The sequence below is a fragment of the Bos indicus genome, chromosome 6, assembly GCF_029378745.1.
Source record: "Bos indicus isolate NIAB-ARS_2022 breed Sahiwal x Tharparkar chromosome 6, NIAB-ARS_B.indTharparkar_mat_pri_1.0, whole genome shotgun sequence".
In the NCBI taxonomy this organism is placed as follows: Eukaryota; Metazoa; Chordata; class Mammalia; order Artiodactyla; family Bovidae; genus Bos; species Bos indicus.
This window is the reverse complement of record NC_091765.1, coordinates 100,095,082-100,113,284: the sequence shown is the minus strand read 5'-3', so window position 1 is coordinate 100,113,284 and position 18,203 is coordinate 100,095,082. Positions and strand designations below refer to the sequence as shown.

At 41.7% G+C, this 18,203-nt stretch overlaps 1 protein-coding gene across 1 annotated transcript in view; it reads right to left on the bottom strand.

Moving 5' to 3' along the window:
* CDS1 (CDP-diacylglycerol synthase 1) overlaps positions 1 to 18,203 on the bottom strand; it is an 81,262-nt gene that overhangs the window by 38,222 nt on the left and 24,837 nt on the right. Inside the window, exons 3-4 of the mRNA XM_070791720.1 lie at positions 10,656 to 10,752; positions 1,543 to 1,640 (exon numbers count right to left, since the gene is read on the bottom strand). Coding sequence (XP_070647821.1) covers positions 1,543 to 1,640; positions 10,656 to 10,752 — 195 coding nt within the window. The remainder of the gene's footprint in view (positions 1 to 1,542; positions 1,641 to 10,655; positions 10,753 to 18,203) is intronic.

Sequence of the window (18,203 nt, the reverse complement as noted above, 5' to 3'; positions counted from 1 at the left end):
ATTGAGGACAGGAGAAAGGGAAGACAAAGGATGACATAATTGGATGGCATCACTGACTCAATGGACATGAGTTTGAGCAAACTCCAGGAGATGGTGAAGGACAGGGAAGCCTGTCATGCTGCAGTCCATGGGTTGCAAAGAGGTGTACACGACTGAGTGACTGAACAATTAATACTTAATCTACCTAACATTCCCTGTACACAGTGCCACTCACTCATGAAGAAACTTTCCAGAAGGAAAAATTAGGTGTTCATAAAACCAAGAAATTGTTTTTGACTACTGTAAACACAAAAGGTGATGCCTGTCTTAAAAAGACACTGATACTAATCAAACAACTACTGATATATTCAGACATGGATTGTTAATTATGAACTATCATATTATCGTGTTTCATGGTCAAGGTCCTGATAACTAAGAAACCTGAAAAAACTTAAAAATATATAAAATATTAAATATTAAAATTGGTGATTCTTATTTACTAATTTTACATGCACTATTTTCTACATAGAATAATTTTATATGTAATGTTTCAGGGGCTGGCAACTGCCCTGAAATGTTTAGCAGCGTGCCTTACACACTGACCCTATCAGAGCCTTCTTCTTCCCTCTGACAACCCTCCTTGCTGCATGTCAGAGATCCTGGGGCCTTCAGGAGACCAAGCCAGGAGCAGCAAAGGTAAGGTCATCCATCCTCTCACTGCCTTGCTCCCTCCCCCTGCCCCAGGCCCATGGGGGCTTTGGAGAAGGTAGGCCAGTCTGCCTACCTGCCCTGGTGCTCAGATGGTAAGAACCTGCCTGCAATGCTGGAGACCTGGCTTCGATCCCTGGGATGGGAAGATCCCCTGGAGGAGGGCATGGCAACCCACTCCAGTATTCCTGCCTGGAGAATCCCCATGGACAGAGGAGCCTGGTGGGCTACAGTCCATGGGGTCGCTAGGAGTCGGACAGGACTGAGCAACCCAGCACAGCACAGGCCAGTCTGCAGGGGTGAGGTGGGGAGGGGAGGAGGGAGACAGACACGCAGCTTGGGCTTTCCTCTCCTGAATCAACTTGTCACTCAAAAAAGAAAAACAAAAAGAAAACCCACAACTATTTTCATATCTCATCTTCCAGTCTTTGTAGAAATATCAGGTTGTGTGTATGGTCTCATGTCAACTGAGGGGAAATAAACCAAAAGACTAACATATTTTTAACATTTCACAAAATGAAACTTTCTGTTAACATTGTAATTATAAAGAGTATAAACATGTGTCCAATATAGTACTGAGGTTTTTAAAAGGAGGACAAAAATAGTGTGTATATGCAATATAAGTCAGTCACTCTGTACACAGAGTGAAAGATGAAATCTGAAAATAGTCATGTTGAAATGGAAAGTTAACGGTGATTTTATTCTTTCAACATTCAATTGCATTCTTTTTATTTATATTTCTTTATACTCAATCTATAAGGTCAACTGGGTGGATATTGACTGGTAAGGATGCTTCCTTACCAACTTTAGAAAAGAATAGGATTTTCATATCTGAAACAGTTGTAAGTCACTTACCAACTTAGTGTTCTAAACCAAGGTAAGTCATAAGAATGGTAGACTCTGTAACCTATGGTGATGATTTCATGGAAGCATTTCACTTGGATGCTTAGAACCTGAAACCAAGAGAAAACATTAACAAACAGCTCCTAATATCTATATTTATGCTTAATTATTTAATAAGTAACTTGTCACATGTATTTTAAAAATCTTCAGCTACCCACTTTCAGTTATTCTAAAGCTCATCAGCAAAAATTCAATATTCAACTTCTCTATAATCAAGTGATGTCCCAAAGAGGTAAGCAAAACAATGTTTTATTCATAATGTTTGAGAGATCCTTCCCAAGGTACGAGGTGGCACCATACTTTAGAATTTGAAAGGTATAGTCTGGCTGGGGTCACAGTTAACCAGGCTTAATCAATCCCTCATTACTGCTTCATTTCTTGAAGTTGGGTGGCTTTTTCTGTCGATTTTGTTTCTTGAGTTATCCTAGGAAAATGATCCTATGTGAAAATTTCCTTGCATACGTTTATTTTTAACAAGTTGGTATTCTTGCCAAGGATAAAGATACTATCAGGACAAATGGCTAAAATATCCTTACTGAGTCACTCAGGGGTTTGGCAAGAGATTTTCATTCTTCCCACCATGCCAACTCTCCCTCAGCCAGCAACACACATCTCTGATCAACCCAAGCAGTGCTTCCTTGACATATTATAAGCAGCCTTCGACATCTGCAGCCCCAATGGCCAGTCAAGTAAGTCTATGCAGTTCTGTCTGCAGTTTCCAATACACATGCCAAGTAAGTGAAAGTCGCTCAGTCATGTCTGACTCTTTGCGACCCCATGGACTGTAGCCCTCCAGGCTCCTCTGTCTATGGAGTTTTCCAGGCAAGAATACTAGAGTGGGTAGCCATTCCCTTTTCCAAGGGATCTTCCCAATCCAGGGGTTGAACCCAGGTCTCCTTCATTGCAGGTAGATTCTTTACCATCTGAACCACCAGGGAAGCCCCACACATGCTGAATAAATGGGTTTATATTCATGAATCCCTTTTTGATGGTCTATGCAGCAGTCCCTCAAACTGCTGCGTCCAGCAATCTAGATAAAGGTAACTTATGTGAGTCTCATTGAACTCCGGGAGTTGGTGATGGACAGGGAGGCCTGGCGTGCTGCGATTCATGGGGTTGCAAAGAGTCGGACACGACTGAGCGACTGATCTGATCTGATCTGATAGCATCATAACCAGTTGGCTTAAGTCAATTCCAAGACTCAAAGAGCAAATGGCAAGCTGAACACTCATCACCAGAAACTAAGAGATCCAAACCTTTGTCAGTATAGCAGACTAACTTTTCCCACCTCTAGAGAATCTACCCAAGGGCTTGTTTTTGTACAGCCCTGGAGCTAAGAGTGGACTTTATATCTTTAAACAGTTAAAAACAAAACCCAAAGATGATATGATGGAGACACATGTGGCTCCTTAAAGCCTAAAATACTACTATCTGGGCCTTTCCAGAAAGAACTAACCAAACTCCGCTAAAGAGTACACTTTGGGATTTCTTTTTAAGATCACCACAAATCAGCTTTCCCAAACCTACCGCCCAGGATAGTCTTAGGCTATTTTTCCCCACTATACCTATTACATGTCCAATGACATACTTAAAAAAATAATTGTGTCCCCTTGGCAAGAAGATATTATGCCAAATTACTATAAATAATTCTTTTTAAGAAAAAGTTATAAATGTGTTATAAACACAAGGGGAAATCTAAATACCATCCTTCAAATCACCTTTGTATATATTATCAAGTCTTTTTTTTTTTTTAACAAAAATAATCACAGAACAGGGACAATACTCAATGCTGGTAAAATGGCAAAGCTATGCTATTTATAGAACCAAGAGCTTTTAAAATATCAAGTGCACTCATGCAATTTCTATGAATACACTTGTTCAAGAACAACCATCAGGTCTATATATGGAGTTTCACTGAAAGAAGAAAAAAAGAATTTTTAATATCACACACATATATGTATATAGTTGTCACTTACAGCTTATCAACAGAATTAATATGGTACTGCTGGGAAAACAGAAAACAGAGAATTCAAAATAGAGTAAGAACTGGGTGACCACACAGAAACTAATACTCCATGCCACCAATACAGGTAGCGATGCACCAATAGGCCTCTGCTGGCCCAATTAATGTGCTAAGAGCATTAGAAAACAACTGATACATAAGTGTTTACTCTGCTACTCTGGGCTTCCCTGGTCACTCAGCAGCAAAAAAAACCACCAGCCAGTCCAGGAGATGTGGGTTCTAGCTGGGGGTTGGAAAGATCCCCTAGAGAAGGAAATGGCAACCAACTCTAGTATTCTTGCCTGGGAAATCCCATGGACAGAGGAGCCTGACAGGCTACAGTCCATGGGGTCAAAGAGTAGGACACAACTCAGCAACCAAACACCACCACCACTCCCATTAGTTAGTTATTGAAGATTCAGAGAAATAACATAGGATTTTTGTTCTCAGAGAGGAATAGTCTTTCAGGGAGAACACACACAACTGCAGTACCATGTGCAAACAGCCACACGAATACAAGCACAGGCAGACGTGGAAACCTGTGGGGAGGTGGGGAGGGGCCGGCTGGGGTGAAGGAGGGGGACACACAGAGCCACGTACACGGGAGAGGAGGAGGGTGTGCAGGGAGCTAGAAGCAGTCCAGAGATGCTGGAACACGACGCTGGGATGAGTAGAGAGAGATGGTCTGGTCACAGCATCACAAGAGACAGCATGAAGGGCTGAGCAAAGGAGCTGGTGCTGATCGTGAAAGGACATGATCAGACCTGGGTGTCTGGGTTAACAAGTGGAAAGAGCTGATGGGAGAAGCAGCAAGAAAAGAGACAGCAAGGCAGGTAGGATACTACCACCCAGAGGGTGTGGATGAGTGGCAGAAGACGACGGAGTACAGGAAATCAGATACACCAAGGAGGTAGAACTGACTGGATTTGGTGGTTGAGGAAACAGAGGGGCTAAGAGAGAGAGAACACAGGGTGATACCAGGGAAGGCTTGAGAGGGAGACAGGGGTATGCAGAACGGCTAGCGACAGAACACAAGCTCAGATTGGGATATGCTGAGTTTGAACTATGGTACCTCCTATGGGTTATCCAAATTACAGTGCTTATTTTCACTCTGGGAATCTGTTTGAAGAAAATAGCCCTGCATATGAAAAAGCTTTACATTTTAATATGCTCAGGATAAAATTATTCACAATAAAGAAAAACCAGAATATAACTGGAATGTCTAAAAATAACGCATTGATTGCTTTAAATAACTTATGATGTACTGCATTCCACTGAGTAGATGAAGGTATTAAAGCTAATGGTTACAAGGACTATGGAGCAACACAAAACATTCAATATTTAGTTTAAAAAGGATACAGCATTTAGTCACATTACATACAATTACAATCATGGTTTTTTTTTTTTTCTTATTAATCTTTTTTTAATGATTTTAAAAAACGCCACAGGTATACATGTGTTCCCCATCCTGAACCCTCCTCCCTCCTCCCTCCCCATACCCTCCCTCTGGGTCGTCCCAGTGCATCAGCCCCAAGCATCCAGTATCGTGTATCGAACCTGGACTGGCAACTTGTTTCTTACATGATATTTTACATGTTTCAATGTCATTCTCCCAAATCTTCCCACCCTCTCCCTCTCCCACAGAGTCCATAAGACTGTTCTATACATCAGTGTCTCTTTTGCTGTCTCGTACACCGGGTTATTGTTACCATCTTCCTAAATTCCATATATATGTGTTAGTATACTGTATTTATGTTTTTCCTTCTGGCTTACTTCACTCTGTATAATAGGCTCCAGTTTCATCCACCTCATTAGAACTGATTCAAATGTATTCTTTTTAATGGCTGAGTAATACTCCATTGTGTATATGTACCACTGCTTTCTTATCCATTCATCTGCTGATGGACATCTAGGTTGCTTCCATGTCCTGGCTATTATAAACAGTGCTGCAATGAACATTGGGGTACACGTGTCTCTTTCCCTTCTGGTTTCCTCAGTGTGTATGCCCAGCAGTGGGATTGCTGGATCATAAGGCAGTTCTATTTCCAGTTTTTTAAGGAATCTCCACACTGTTCTCCATAGTGGCTGTACTAGTTTGCATTCCCACCAACAGTGTAAGAGGGTTCCCTTTTCTCCACACCCTCTCCAGCATTTATTATTTGTAGACTTTTGGATCGCAGCCATTCTGACTGGCGTGAAATGGTACCTCATAGTGGTTTTGATTTGCATTTCTCTGATAATGAGTGATGTTGAGCATCTTTTCATGTGTTTGTTAGCCATCTGTATGTCTTCTTTGGAGAAATGTCTATTTAGTTCTTTGGCCCATTTTTTGATTGGGTCGTTTATTTTTCTGGAGTTGAGCTGTAGGAGTTGCTTGTATATTTTTGAGATTAGTTGTTTGTCAGTTGCTTCATTTGCTATTATTTTCTCCCATTCTGAAGGCTGTCTTTTCACCTTGCTAATAGTTTCCTTTGATGTGCAGAAGCTTTTAAGGTTAATTAGGTCCCATTTGTTTATTTTTGCTTTTATTTCCAATATTCTGGGAGGTGGGTCATAGAGGATCCTGCTGTGATGTATGTCAGAGAGTGTTTTTCCTATGTTCTCCTCTAGGAGTTTTATAGTTTCTGGTCTTACGTTGAGATCTTTAATCCATTTTGAGTTTATTTTTGTGTATGGTGTTAGAAAGTGGTCTAGTTTCATTCTTTTACAAGTGGTTGACCAGTTTTCCCAGCACCACTTGTTAAAGAGATTGTCTTTAATCCATTGTATATTCTTGCCTCCTTTGTCAAAGATAAGGTGTCCATATGTGCGTGGATTTATCTCTGGGCTTTCTATTTTATTCCATTGATCTATATTTCTGTCTTTGTGCCAGTACCATACTGTCTTGATAACTGTGGCTTTGTAGTAGAGCCTGAAGTCAGGTAGGTTGATTCCTCCAGTTCCATTCTTCTTTCTCAAGATCGATTTGGCTATTCGAGGTTTTTTGTTTTTCCATACAAATTGTGAAATTATTTGTTCTAGTTCTGTGAAGAATACTGTTGGTAGCTTGATAGGGATTGTGTTGAATCTATAAATTGCTTTGGGTAGTATACTCATTTTCACTATATTGATACTTCCAATCCATGAACATGGTATATTTCTCCATCTATTAGTGTCCTCTTTGATTTCTTTCACCAGTGTTTTATAGTTTTCTATATATAGGTCTTTAGTTTCTTTAGGTAGATATATTCCTAAGTATTTTATTCTTTCCGTTGCAATGGTGAATGGAATTGTTTCCTTAATTTCTCTCTCTGTTTTCTCATTATTAGTGTATAGGAATGCAAGGGATTTCTGTGTGTTGATTTTATATCCTGCAACTTTACTATAGTCATTGATTATTTCTAGTAATTTTCTGGTGGAATCTTTAGGGTTTTCTATGTAGAGGATCATGTCATCTGCAAATAGTGAGAGTTTTACTTCTTCTTTTCCAATTTGGATTCCTTTTATTTCTTTTTCTGCTCTGATAGCTGTGGCCAAAACTTCCACAGTTTTTTAAAAGAAAAAAAGATGAAAGGAAATATATCAAATGGCAGTATTAATTGAGTTTTGGTCACTGATGATGGGATTGGGAGTGTTTTTTTAATTATTTATTTTCCAAAATAATTTTATAAAGAAACCTTATTATTAATATTTTTAAATTAGGTCCATGGCATGTGAGATCTTAGTTCCCTGACTAGGGATCGAACCTGCGTCTCCTGCATTACAAAGCAGATTCTTAACCACTGGACCACCAGGGAAGTCCTTCCAAAGTAATTTTAATAAACATTTATAACTCTCACAATGGGAAATGCACTATTTAAATAATTGTGCATTAAAATAATTATTATGGGAGTTTCCAGGAAGGGGTATGGGGAACCTCTTATATCTGTCACATGTTCCCATTTCCTTCTTAAACAAGATATGCTTTAGTAACTGCATCACTTAGAAAGTGTGATTCCAAGCTGTGACTACAACAATTAAAGCACTATAAATAGAAGGTTGAAGAGAAAAACCTCTTATTTTAAAGAATGCGAGTATGAGTTCCATCTTAAAATAGTAGCTATCATTTCCTAGATGTAAGTTTTTAATAAAACTCTCTTCAATTAGTCATTTTTGAATGCCGGTATTATAAGACAAATGCAAGCTAGGTACAATGTGTACTTCTCAAAATATAAAGGACCTGGTTAGAGTTATTGGAGAAGGCAATGGCACCCCCCTCCAGTACTCTTGCCTGGAAAATCCCATGGATGGAGGAGCCTGGTAGGCTGCAGTCCATGGGGTCGCTAGGAGTTGGACATGAATGAGCGACTTCACTTTCACTTTTCACTTTCATGCATTGGAGAAGGAAATGGCAACCCACTCCAGTGTTCTTGCCTGGAGAATCCCAGGGACGGGAGAGCCTGGTGGGCTGCCATCTATGGGGTCGCACAGAGTGGGACACGACTGAAGCGACTTGGCAGCAGCAGCAGTTAGGGTTATAAAGGTAAATAAGACTTTAAAATACGGATAGTATTGATTGAGTACCAACAGTGTGTGTGTATGCATATATCTACCCATGTTTCCTTAACATACATATCATAAGTACAAAGCATGTAGAGATGCATGTGTACATGTGTGTGCATGCATGTGCCGTAAATCTAAGAGCAATAACAGTGCAAACGTATTTTAACTAGATCTTTAATATTCTCTGATTAAACTCACCAAAGAAATAACCTGCAATACAATGGCATTTTCCTTTCATAGTAGAAAAACAAAAAAGCCCAAGTACTTTAAATGTGCTTATGACTCTCTCTTTAAAAAATCAGAATCCAAACATGCAAGGATGTTTTTAAAGGTTTTTTCAATGCTGTCATAAAAGAATGGTTAAGAATTGGTCTCTATCCACAAATTCTGGCCCTTGTTATCACACCAAATAGTTCAGCTTGGAGAATAATGTCATTTTGTCACTGGGAACCCACCAAACCAACTTGAGTCAGTGCCTCCAGGATACTGGTGGTTTATAATCTTTGATCAAAACTACCTTCAAAAGAGGACTAACAATCCAAATGATCCCTACAATTTTAAATGGCTCCCCACTGCTTTACAAAATAAATTCTGAACATCATCACATAGTATCTCAAGGGCCTCCAGGATTTGATCCCTATTACATTTTCACATTCAAAGGCCCCAAGCTCCTGGTAAAGGTTTCACCTGCCCTTTCCTGACACACCCAGCCACTGGGACCTTTGCTCACAGTGCTCACTCCAGCCCGACAGGTCCTCAAGGTCTACTCAAAGATCCTTTCATCCCCAAAGCCTTATTGAGGCCATCTGCCTCAATGCCATCACCCCACCTCTCCTTCCCCTAGCTTGACCACTCACCACACAGCACTGGGAAGCGCTCAGCACCCACTCAGTCCCTGAAATGTCATCCTGAGACCACTGGGAGTCCTCGGGGGTTCAGACTCAGAGGACTGGCAGCTGGGGCCCACCTCTCACGTCACACTTGAACAATGCTCACGCCTGCCTACCTGGCTCTCATACTCAGCACCCTCTAGCCTCACACTAAGCCGGTCCTTTCCATTATCCATCTTTCCTTTGTAAGAAAAAGCTGCAATGTCAGCAAATTAACACAACAGAGAAAGTAATTTCGCATTTTTTTTTTAACCTGGATATGCAAAAAAAAGTACAAAATTAACAAGAGGATGAAAAGAAAAGTGAAAAGGCTTTATGGTCCTTTAAAGAGGTATTCTAAGTCACTTCAGAAGTTGATGGGATTTTTTTTTCCAACTGTGTCTGATTTCACTTCAAAACTTCTTTTATTTTCTTAACAAAAATAAAAGGACAATCATCATAATGCTCCTACAACTTTATCTGTGAATATGAGTAAACAGGGGAGGGGAAGGCAGGTAAACCTATTTCTCAGGGTGTCCAGGCAGCCAGAAAACAAAGAGGGAGGTAAGGTCATAAGAGGGACTAAATTAACTGAGATGTGTGCATGCATGCTTATTCGCTCAGTCATGTCTGACTCTTTGTAACCCCTTGGACTGTAGCCCGCCAGGCTCCTTTGTCCATGGAATTTTCCAGGCAAGAATACTGCCATGGGTTGTTTCTGGAGATAGGAACTGAGATGGATGAAGACAAATAATAAAAAGAAGGGACATCATGCATAACCCTGGAACAGGCCCTCACTGTTCACTGCTAAACCAAGTTCAGCACCCAGGAAGTGATGAATTTGTTTAACAAAATGTGTTTCTCCTTCTTACTTCTACCACTTGGGACTTCAAATGTTTCATGCTTCTTTGGTGATCAAGGTTTTTATACACAAGGAAACCTTGGCTGTGACGATCCTTCCCCCAAGATCTCTGCTTCACCCCGTGACTCCTACTCAGCCTTCAATCACTGTGCTGCTGCTGAGAACTGGATAAAGTCCAGGAAGCCTACCAGCACCCCCTCTGCTCTCTTAGCTTCCTATTCTTTTGTCCAGATGCTCACCGCAGCCTGTGATGATATATCTGATCAATTCTTTAGTACGTAGACAGTAAGCTCCATGAGGGCAGACATAGGTGCTCTGTTTTCATGCCGCAATGCACCATTCCCTGGGATAGCCTGGCACAGTTTTCTTTTTGTTTTTTACTGTGCTTTCCCAATAAGATCACAGAGTTTATTTCACTCATTTACTATACTCTTTATTCATATGGCTACCTATACGTCTCTGCCATCAGACTGAGTCTCTTGAAGTCAGGGATCTAGCTGATAGTCACATATGTTGAAGACGTGTGTGTATTTCTTTCTACTGAAAGCTTGGCACAGTTTCTGACACAAAGTTGTATTATCTGTTGTATGTACTTGGTCTCTGTACATAGAGAACACACTGAATGGCCAATTTGCAAGTGGAAAAGATCAATCAATCAAGGTCATTTCATAAACCAGAATATGCCTCAAGGAACTACATTTGCTGTTACCAAGTCTTGAATCACCTTCTTTTTCATGGCATACTCAAATTACTTCAATACTAATGCTGTAAAAGCAAGTGAGAAACACTTGTGCAAACACAAAACACTTACAAGAAGCATCAGCATAAAGGATCCCATATAGATGATCAGGAAAAACAACGAAATCATCGTCAGAGTAAGAATTCCACGAATCCACCAGTTTTTCCATCTACAAAGGAAATGTTTGTAAAGTTAGCATCAGTGTATTCTTAAATGTTTGCATGTTGTTTCACTACTAAATTGCCAGACTTAGCAGATTTCCCTTAACTACACTTTAGGAATCCCCATGCACCTACTTTGCCTCATACAATAACAACAATTACCAACCAAGCAAACCAAGAGCAATTGCTCTGTCACTGAGAGCTAAAGGAAATGTGAAAATTATGTGTGCCAAAAGTGAAAACCAGCTCATGTTCCACATGAATGAGGACGAATCCTCTGAGGCTGGGAAGTGAGGTGGCCAACAAGGATGTCTACACATCCCACCTCGGGTCATTCAGATGGGAAGGAGGGGCCAGGTGACAGCCCACTCAAAGGAGGTCCCTCCTTCGGGGTGGTTGATATAAATGGTAATGATGTTACGGTGGGGTATAACAGAGAGCATGGCCTTCTAATGAGAAAAAGTAAAGAAAGGGCAACGCAGAACCGAAACTGGAGAGACTAGCAATTTCAGGAAAATGAGGAAGGTGCGGGGAGGTCAGGCATTGAGGACAAGGCCAACCGGAAGGTCACTTCTTTCAGCTCGACTTCTTTCAGCCTGTTTTCCTGAGGGACAGAGCCTTCAGCAGTAGAGTATTCTTTTCTTCTTGGGCCTTTGCTGGTTCTTAGAGCAGAGCTCCCCTGAACAAAAAACCTGGCTGGTCCCTGGTGGTTGAGTGTGACTTCACCTGCTTAACCCTCTGCTGTCAGTAACGGCCTGGGAAGCCCATCTCCCCCAACACAGGGTTATCACACACACCCCTAGCGCACCTTACAAATAGCTGCACTCTTTCTGTGGCTATGTCATGAAAAATGTCAGCAGACACTGTATGAAACACCCCAAATTGTTCTAATAACACCTATATTCATGGGAAAGACCAACGCTAAAAGCTGAACTTTTAATACTTGATGCGAAGAGCCAACTCATTGGAAAAGACCCCATTGCTGGGAAAGACTGAGGGCAGAAGGAGAAGAAGGCAATAAGGGATGAGATGGTTGGATAGCATCACTGACTCAATGGACTTGGGTAAACTCTGGGAGACAATGAAAGACAGGGAAGCCTGGTATGCTGCAGTCCATGGGGCTCCAAAGAGTCAGGCACGACTGAGCGACTGAACACCAACAATAACAACATAGAAAGATATGCTTTCTGAATCTAAAATTCCTGCCCTCTGAGTTTATTCATTCTACATTCATTGTACACTCTACTCAATAATTTCTGACTTCTATTAATTGAAATTATAACATTTAAATTATATCACAGACATTTTGACCCAACATATGATAACACATAGGCACACCCTATTCTAAGTATTCTCCACTCTATAACAGAAATATTAGCTGATTCCATTCATTTGTCTAATACTAATTACATTCCCTGTCTTCAGTCACTCTCCTATATAGTCTAGATACCCAGATCTACTCTTCTCTCAAAAATCCCTTTGATCACATCCTTTCTGCACACAAGACCTAAAATGCCAACATTAAATCCAAGCTCTTTTAAATGGTTTTCAAGGTTTTGCACAAGTTTGTCAAATTGTACTTACCCAACTTTATTTCCCTCTCCTGCTTAACTCTGCATGTAGACTCATACATTTTTCATGAGACTGAAAGCTTTGGGGCTGTGCTGAAAAGCTACAGCTGAAAGGTTCCATTTGGCTTTATAGAACGAACTCTTTGAGGATGAATGGATGGATTAGGAAACTGAGTTAGGTTGCAGAGCTAGTCAGAGGTAAATAAAGGACCACAAGCCAGTCTGTGGGTAATAACCCTGTCTTGTTTGCATGAATCTCAGAAAGGTACTAAGCCTTCCTTCATAACTGATTCTCAGACTCGGAATCACTGAGAACATTTTTCAGACAAAGGACACTATCCAAGTGTCGGAAATCAGTCTTTGGTGGGAACTTAAAGGTCCATGTGCACCTCTAACACTAAAGGGCTGGCCTTGAACATCAGAGAACCAGAGATTTAAACAGAGACCTACTCTCTTTTATTATACCAGTGCTACTCCTCCCAGAAAAATTCCCCAACAAGATCAAAGACTTACTTGCCTTATTGTAATTTAAATGACTCCTCAAACCTCCCAAGAAAACCTAATACAAAGTTAAGCACATAAAGCACAGATTTAAACATAATATATATCCACTGATAAGGTAACCAAAGGTTACCTCTCACGGGAGAAGCCCTTAACTCCAAACAGAGCTCTGATATGCAAAATGTATGTACCACTGTTACTAAAATCCATAGGAAAGTCTATTTCCAAACTCAAAATTCTTGACTTCCCTTACCATGCCACCACGATCACCTTAGAGGAAGCCTTAATTTTGAGTCTAAGTCATCACCTCACAGATTGTTTTAGATCAAGGAACTGAGAACCAATATAGGAGAGCTTCATTCAAGCTCTCCTGTCTCCAGGACCCCTGTGAGCTAGAAATGAAATTTCTAAAAAGTATTTAATTAAGCAGTGTTCTTTGCCTGGAAAATCCCATGGACAGAGGAGCCTAGAGGGCTACAGTCCATGGGGTCACAAAGCGTTGTACATGACTGAAGCAACTAAACAAAAGCAAGCAGTGTCCTTAAAAGCAATTGTCTAAAGCGATGACACATTTATTGCTCAAATCAGGCATGTGATGCACAATGTCTTACTGTAACTACAACTCTTTAGGGGTTTTTATCTCAAAAGTAATAAAACAACAAATTTTTTTTTTTCCTTGTGGTACAAGCATCATGAGTTGTCAAAGACCGAGGCTGACAAGGGAGTTCATCTGAGCCAAGAATCAGAGCACAGAGGCACTCTTCGAGAACAAACAAGAACTTGATGGGCCATCTAGTAAAGGGTAGGGTTTTGGAGAAACCCCATCTACCAGCCTTAGGAGGAAGTGGACAGGAAGTGTGCAGGTTCCCAGGGAGAAGGAAGACAGTATGACAGAGTACAAGAGCGCCAGCAAGACTATGCCTGGGTATCTTCACGGTCTCTCAACCTTAACTAGTAACATCTGGGCCACATCATTCTCTGCCGTGAAGAGCTGTTCCATGGACTGTAGGATGGTGCTAGCAGTGCCCTCTCTCACTGTGACACCTAAAATGTCTCTGTGCATGGATGCTCAGTCGTGTCCGACTCTTTGTAACCCCATGGACTGTAGCCCTCTAGGCTCCTCTGTCCATGAGATTCTCCAGGCAAGAAATACTGGAGTGGGTTGCCATTTCCTCCTCCTGGGGATCTTCCTGACCCACAGTTCAAACCCTCGTCTCCTGCAGCTCCTGTATAGGTAGGTGGATTCTTTACCACTGAGCCATCTCAGCAGCCAGACATTGCCAAATGTTCACAGGTTGTGGGGGATGGTACAAAACCCAAGGCATCGCCCCTGGAAAGAACTACTAAGTTAGATTCATTGCTGAAGAAGCTCTTCACTCAAGGAGAAAGCCAGCCACTTCGCTGGCTAATGAATATTCCTTTCCGCAGATCCATGCAAAGGTCAAGAAACAGACTGGGACACCTGCCAAGGGACTGAAGACTTTTCAAGCTCCTTCTAGTATCAATGGCTAATGCTCTCTTTGGCATTATATATTAGAGTCTTAAAAATGAACATAAATCTTGTCCAAGGAATTTCACTTTAAAGATTTTATCTGGACTTTGAACAAGATGGCGGAGGAGTAGGTGGACGTGGAGTACATCTCTCTCCATGGATACATCAGGAATACACCTTCAGACACAGAAGTGCTTGAAGAACACCAGCTGAGAGCAGACAGGAGTCACTGACCACTCAGTACGATGAAAGAAGTAGGGGGAAAAAAGAGAGTTAGTAGGACTGGACCTGCACTCAGCGAGTGGGGGAACTGAAGAAGGGGTCCGATCCCCACAACCAGAGGAGAAACAATTGAGGCTGAGAGTGAAGCAGCTGATCTGTGACAGCCCAAATGGAATGAGAATCACACAGACAATCCTTGTCATAGCCATAGGTACCCCAGACAGGGACGCGTGTTTCCCAGAAGGCATAGCAACTGGGAGCTGAAGCGTAGGGATTGTGGAGCAATCCCAGGGAGAGGTCTGCTGTTGACTGTGGGGAGTTGGCCCGAGGTGACATGAGGGAGGAGATTGTGGTGGGAAATGCCTCTGGAGGAAAATCAGGCAGCCATGAAGGCAAGTGGATACTCCTGAGTCATGCACAGGGGTGGTGCCATCACCATGGCTTCTTTCTCCACATGCCTGCACTAGCAGCTGAACAACAGAGAGGCTCGCCCATCAAACACCCGACGTCCAAACAACAGAGAAGGACCCCACCAGGGGAGCCCTTTTAGTGCCTTATGCACAGAACACCAGAGTAGGACCCCAGTCAGCGGGGCCCCTTTATGTGCCTAACACACTGAGCAACAGAGGACCCCAGGCAGGGGAGCCCTCCAAGTGCCTGAATGGGCAGAGCAATGGAGAAGCATTAGCCAAAGAGGCCCTCCGATCACCAGCCACCAGAGGCTAGAAAAAGATTCTGAGAGTCCCTTGGACTGCAAGGAGATCCAACCAGTCCATCCTACAGAAAATCGGTCCTGAATATTCATTGGAAGGACTGATGCTAAAGCTGAAACTCCAATACTCTGGCCACCTGATGCAAAGAACTGACTCATTGGAAAGGACCCTGATACTTGGAAAGATTGAAGGCTGAAGGAGAAGGGGAGGACAGAGGATGAGGTGGTTGGATGGCATCACCAACTCAATGGACATGAGTTGGAGTGAACTCCAGGAGTTGGCATTGGACAGGGAGGCCTGGCATGCTACAGTCCATGGGGTTGCAAAGAGTTGGACACCACTGAGCAACCAGACTGAGGGCCATAGCTCCTGCGGCTGAGGCAGTCCGTGTCCCTGCACACTTGGCACCACCAGGGTTCCCATGACCAAAACAGCTGCACCACCTTCACACTCACTCCTCACTGGGGCATAGCTGCCACAGGCTAGAAAAAGCCCTAACAGTATCATATCTCCTGTGATGATAGCCTCTGGCGCTCCTGCATAGCTGGTACTGCCAGGGTCCCTGTGATCCAAGCAACCATGCCACCTCCACACACGACCCCACTGGGACATACCTGCCAGAGACTAGAAAAAGTCCTGCGTCTGGGCACACGGGGTCACTTTGGTCATGGCCAACTCCTTGTGACTCTGTGGACTGTGGCCTGCCAGACTTCTCTGTCCGGGGGGTTCTCCAGGCTGGAATACTGGAGTGGGTTGCCATATCCTTCTATAGCACAATATTTCCTCCTGCCCTAGCCTCCAGCTCCCCTGAGTACCTGGTGTTGTCAGGGCCCCCATGACCCAAGCAGCTATGCCACCCCCTACCTGGCCCTCACTGGGGCAGACCCAAGTCCTCCAGGGCAGCCTTAGGAGCAAACCCGTGTGAACAAGCCACATGCAGAGGTGGATATAAAACCACAACTGAAACCCAGGGGCAGGGTGACTAAGGAAGAGGACCCAAAACCTTCCCACCAGCTGTACAAGCTGCAGATTAAATCCACATGATCAACTAAGCTGACTCTGTGGCTATGGAATACATGAAAGGGCAATGAGAATTCTGACAAAAGACCACGCACTAGTTCTGACAACTGTGGACATCAGAGGCAAGAACACACAGGTGTAGAACCGGATTAGAGTATGAGCTGCCCCGGAAGCAGGTCCAGAGACCAGCAGTATTGGAGGGCATCCTAGGGAGGTGAGGTGAACTGGGACTCCCATCGAGGGAACGGACACTGATGGCAGAGACTCAAGAAAAACATTTGAACATTTATTCTTTTTATATTTTGACTTGTCCTGTAGTTGCTTCTGGATTTTTTTCTTTTCCTTTTTTACCCTCTGTTGTTGCAGTTGTCAATTTAAGTAGTATTATTCAATCTTTTTAAGCTTTTGAGAATTTTTTAAAGCACATTTTTTTATTTTTGTTACATACTTCAGCCTCTGTGTTGGCCTTTTATGGTTCTGTGGAGTTTTCCTTATTTTTTTTCTTTCTCTTTTTTAATTTTAATTTTTTAAAATTTATTATTATTTTTTCTACATTTATTCCTTTGTTTTTTTTCCTACTATTCTTTTCCTGTTTCAGTTAGTCTTTAATACATATAAATCTTTATCTACCTTATCTATCTTTATCTATCTTAAACTTTGCATTTCTATTAGTTCTTTCTTCTCTTTCTTTTCTTTTTCTCACCATATTTGTTAGCTTTGTTTTCATTGCTTTAAAAATTCCCCAGTTAGCATCTTGCTTTAGTTTTATTTTCCAGTTCGTGCTTTAGTTACTTATGTTAACTGGTGGATATCACTTTTGATTTCCTTTGTTCACTGGGTCAATCTACTGTACTTTTTTTTTTTTTTTTTGGACTGTTTTGGTTTTGCTTATGGGTGTATATGTATGTGTGTAAATTCCATTATTTTAGTTATTATTTGCCTGATTTTATAATTGCCATTTGTCTGGGGTGTGCCTTCTGTTTCTCATTTTTGTGTATTTGTTTTAATCCCATCTAATGCAATAACAAACCACCTATGGTATCTCCATTTCCAGCCAGAGATCAGGCCCTGAGCCTATAGAGCCAGAGTGCTAACTCCAAGACCCTAGACTACCAGAGATTCCTAACCCTAGAGAGTACCAAATAGCCAGAACTACCCAGCAAGGATTCATTCAAAATTGATGGAGAAATCAAAAGCTTTACAGAAAAGCAAAAGTTAAGAGAATTTAGTACCAACAAATCAGCTTTACAATAGATGTTAAAGGGACTTAGGAAATACAAGAGAAGAAAAAGATCTAAAAAAAAATAAACCCCAATCAAGAAAATGGCAATAGGAACATATATATCAATAATTACTTTAAATGTAAATGAATTAAATGTTACAACCAAAAGACACAGACTGGCTGAATGGATACAAAAACCCATATACATGCTGTCTACAAGAAACCTACTTCAGACCTAAAGACACATATAGACTGAAAGTGAGATGCTGGAAAAAGATATTCCATGCAAATGGAAATCAAAGCAAATGGAAATCAAAAGAAAGCTGGAGTAGCAATCCTCTTATCAGACAGAATCAACCTTAAAATAAAGACTATTATAAGAGACATGGAGGGACACTACATAATGATCAAGGGATCGATCCAAGAGGAAGACAACCAACAGTAACACAATAGTACTAGGAGATTTTAACACCCCACTTACACCAATGCACAGATCATCAAAACAGAAAGTTAATAAGAAAGTACAAGCTTTAAAATGACACATTAGATCAGGTGAATCTCACTGATATCTTCAGGGCATTCCATCCAAATGCAGAATACACTTTCTTCTCAAGTGCATATGGAACATTCTCCAGGACAGACCATATCTTGGGTCACAAATCAAACCTCAATAAATGTAAGAAAACTGAAATAATACCAAGTCTCTTTTCTGACCACA